The 3,372-nt window shown below is 43.8% G+C and overlaps 1 protein-coding gene across 1 annotated transcript; it reads left to right on the top strand.

The window, feature by feature from the left end:
- Positions 1-661: 661 nt before the first annotated feature.
- On the top strand, positions 662-2,041 carry LOC124265231. The gene has a single exon (XM_046700025.1). The coding sequence runs from the start codon at positions 662-664 to the stop codon at positions 2,039-2,041; it is 1,380 nt and encodes a 459-aa protein (XP_046555981.1).
- Positions 2,042-3,372: the final 1,331 nt, after the last annotated feature.

Genomic DNA, 3,372 nt, shown 5'->3' on the forward strand with positions numbered 1-3,372 from the left:
ACAGGATGCATACGGAACTGTTGTATACTCCGTTTATACTTACCTGGACGGGAAGAAGTCTAGCAGGATAGTTGCTGCAAAATGTCGTGTAGCTCCGTTGAAAGCTTGTAGCATACCACGCCTTGAACTGATGGCAGCTGTACTTGGTCTCAGACTTACCTGTGAAGTAGTCAAGATCCTTCAGATTGAGATTGAAACAGTTACTTTCTGGTCAGACAGCATGAATGTCTTGTGCTGGATTAAAAACAACAGTCGTACTTTCAAACCTTTTGTTGCCAACAGAGTTGGTGAAATACACAGTATCACAAACCCAACTCAGTGGCGACACATACCTTCTGCAGAAAATCCTGCAGATCTTCTGACAAGAGGTGTGCTGGTTTCTAGTTTGATAAACAACCAGTTGTGGTGGTCTGGACCTACTTTTCTGCTAAGAGCGGAATGTGAATGGCCATCAAACAAAACATTGTCGCTTGACATCTTAAAGGATGACAAAGAAAGAAAAACTAGCAAGAAGCAGGTTGCTCTAGTTGCAATACAGAAACCTGATCTTGAGATGAGCAGACTTGCACCTTCAAAATTCTCCAGCTGGAGAAAACTCACACGTATCAATGCCTTGGTATACAGATTCTTACATAACTGTTCCACTTCAGGTGAATACAGAATGAAAGGTGAACTTACAGCAGAAGAAATAGCAGACTCTGAACACAGAGTCATTGCCCGTGCACAGGAGGATTCATTTTCAGTAGAATATGCTGCTTTGCTATCAGGAAAGATGTTGCCTTCCAGTTCTAAAATCCTTACACTTCAGCCACAACTAGATGAAAATGGAGTCATGAGAATGAGTGGGCGCCTAGGTGATGCTGAATGTTTGCCTCTTGGAGCAAGATTTCCCATAATTCTGCCTCGCAAAAGTTGGGTGACAAAGCTCATAATAAAACAGTATCACGAGGATGGTAAACATGTACTGGGAACAAACCAGACGTTGGCTGCTGTGTCGGGCACATACTGGATTATTTCAGGACGAGAAGCTATACGAGAATGGGAGAAGGAATGTGCTAGATGTCATAGGGACAAAGCAAGACCTGCTTGTCCACTGATGGCACCATTACCGAAAATGAGACTCCAAAAGTCACTCCGTGCATTCAGCCAGACTGGAGTGGATTATGCTGGGCCATTTATCACAGTGCAAGGCAGAGGAAAGGCACGTCAAAAACGTTATTTATGTTTATTCACATGTTTAACGTCTCGAGCCGTTCACCTGGAGATGGCATATAGCTTGGACACAAGTGCATTCCTAAATGCTTTCTACAGAATGGTAAATCGAAGAGGCCTACCACAAGAGGTCATATCGGACAACGGAACCAACTTTGTTGGTGCCGTTAAAGAACTCAAGGAACTTTTTCGCAATCTGGATCAAGACGCTGTTCAACGTTCCCTGGCTAATCGAGGAGTGAAATGGCACTTCAACCCTCCATACTCGCCACACTTTGGAGGGGTATTCGAGACGATGATAAAATCGGCTAAACGTGCCATCTTCGCTATCCTGGGGAATGGTGATGTCACAGACGAGGAACTGGAAACTGCATTTACTGGAGCTGAAGCCCTGATCAACTCGCGTCCTCTCACCTATCAGTCAACTCATCCCCAAGATGTGATTCCTCTGACACCGAATCACTTCCTGCACGGCCAGATCGGAGGGATATTTGCTCCAGAATCCGTAGACACTACAGATTACCATCCACGAAAGCGCTGGAGACGTATTCAAGAATTGATGAGACACTTTTGGAAGCGCTGGATGAAGGAATGGCTCCCAAGTCTGAACCCAAGACGGAAATGGAGAACTCCAAGCAGAGACCTGTGTGCCAACGATGTTGTTCTTGTGATTTCTCCGGGACACTCCACGAGGACAGTGGCCCCTTGGCAGGATTGTGAAGACATATCCAGGACGAGATGGACATGTTCGCGTGGTGGATGTACGGATCGGACAATCAGTGATTACCAGGCCAGCAAACAAGATCTGTCCACTGGAGTGGTCAACTGAGAATTGTGATACAGATTTGTGACGTTGGATACATCGGATACAGCGACTTCGGATACAGCAACTTGGATTCTGTGACTCGGAATCTGTAGATTCTGTAACGTCGGATTATGTGATACGGGATTCTGTGAAGACATTGGATTCTGTGGATTGTGTGACATTGGGATTCTGTGGAGACATTAGATTCTGTGGATTATGTGACTTTGGATTATGTGACATCAAGATTGACACTGAACTGTGAACTGTGAGTCTTGAACTTTGACTGTGAACTGTTATATGAACTGTTTGTGACATTATATAACTTGTTATGAACATTGTGGGATATTCGAGGATTAATGGATTATATTGATTTCAGCTTGTAAGTATGGAAAGTATTCAATTTCAGTTTATTGCAGATGCTAGAGGTGTTAGCATTGTATTAGTATTGATTGAATTGTTTGTATTGTGTTGACAGGAGTCTGTCAAGGAGAGGGGTATGGACAGAAGGAAATATATGTTTTCGTTTTTAGCTTGGGTCAGCGCGCCCGAATACACCCGTCGCTATGCGTATATGCACGTGGGTTTTAAAATCTCGTGCATTTCGTGGGGATAGCTGACGACAGCGTTAATCAGTTTAACATCGGCAGTTAGTCAGACATATTGCTGAGGGACAGGGTCGTCCATATCGAGCTCCAGCCAGGAGTTACAAATTTAGTAGATTGCTTCCATTATCGGGAAGCATAGAAGCTTAGTAAATTCTCACACTTTCGGTGAATGTACAGTGCGGGATTTTCATTGGGTTTACTGTTTTGTTTCGGTTTTGGTGTATTAAATGTTCAGACATAATTATTTTGACTTTTCGTTTATTTTATAAATGGGGAATACGAACTGCCTCATTCCCAACTAACATGGCCACAATCTGCCACATGTAGTCCTTCCGTCACTCTCACTCCATTACACTAACATTGCCTCAATCTGCCACATGTAGTCCTTCTGTCACTCTCACTCCATTACACTAACATGCCCACAATCTACCACATGTAGTCCTTTCGTCACTCTCACTCCATTACACTAACATTGCCACAATCTGCCACATGTAGTCCTTTCGTCACTCTCACTCCATTACACTAACATGGCCACAATCTACCACATGTAGTCCTTTCGTCACTCTCACTTCATTACACTAACATTGCATCTATCTACCACATGTAGTTCTTCCGTCACTCGCACTCCATTACACTAACATTGCCTCAATCTGCCACATGTAGTCCTTTCTGTCACTCTCACTCCATTACACTAACATGGCCACAATCTACCACATGTAGTTCTTTCGTCACTCTCACTCCATTACACTA

Source organism: Haliotis rubra, unplaced genomic scaffold (assembly GCF_003918875.1).
Source record: "Haliotis rubra isolate DU_JTF1 unplaced genomic scaffold, ASM391887v1 Scf968, whole genome shotgun sequence".
NCBI classification, from domain to species: domain Eukaryota; kingdom Metazoa; phylum Mollusca; class Gastropoda; order Lepetellida; family Haliotidae; genus Haliotis; species Haliotis rubra.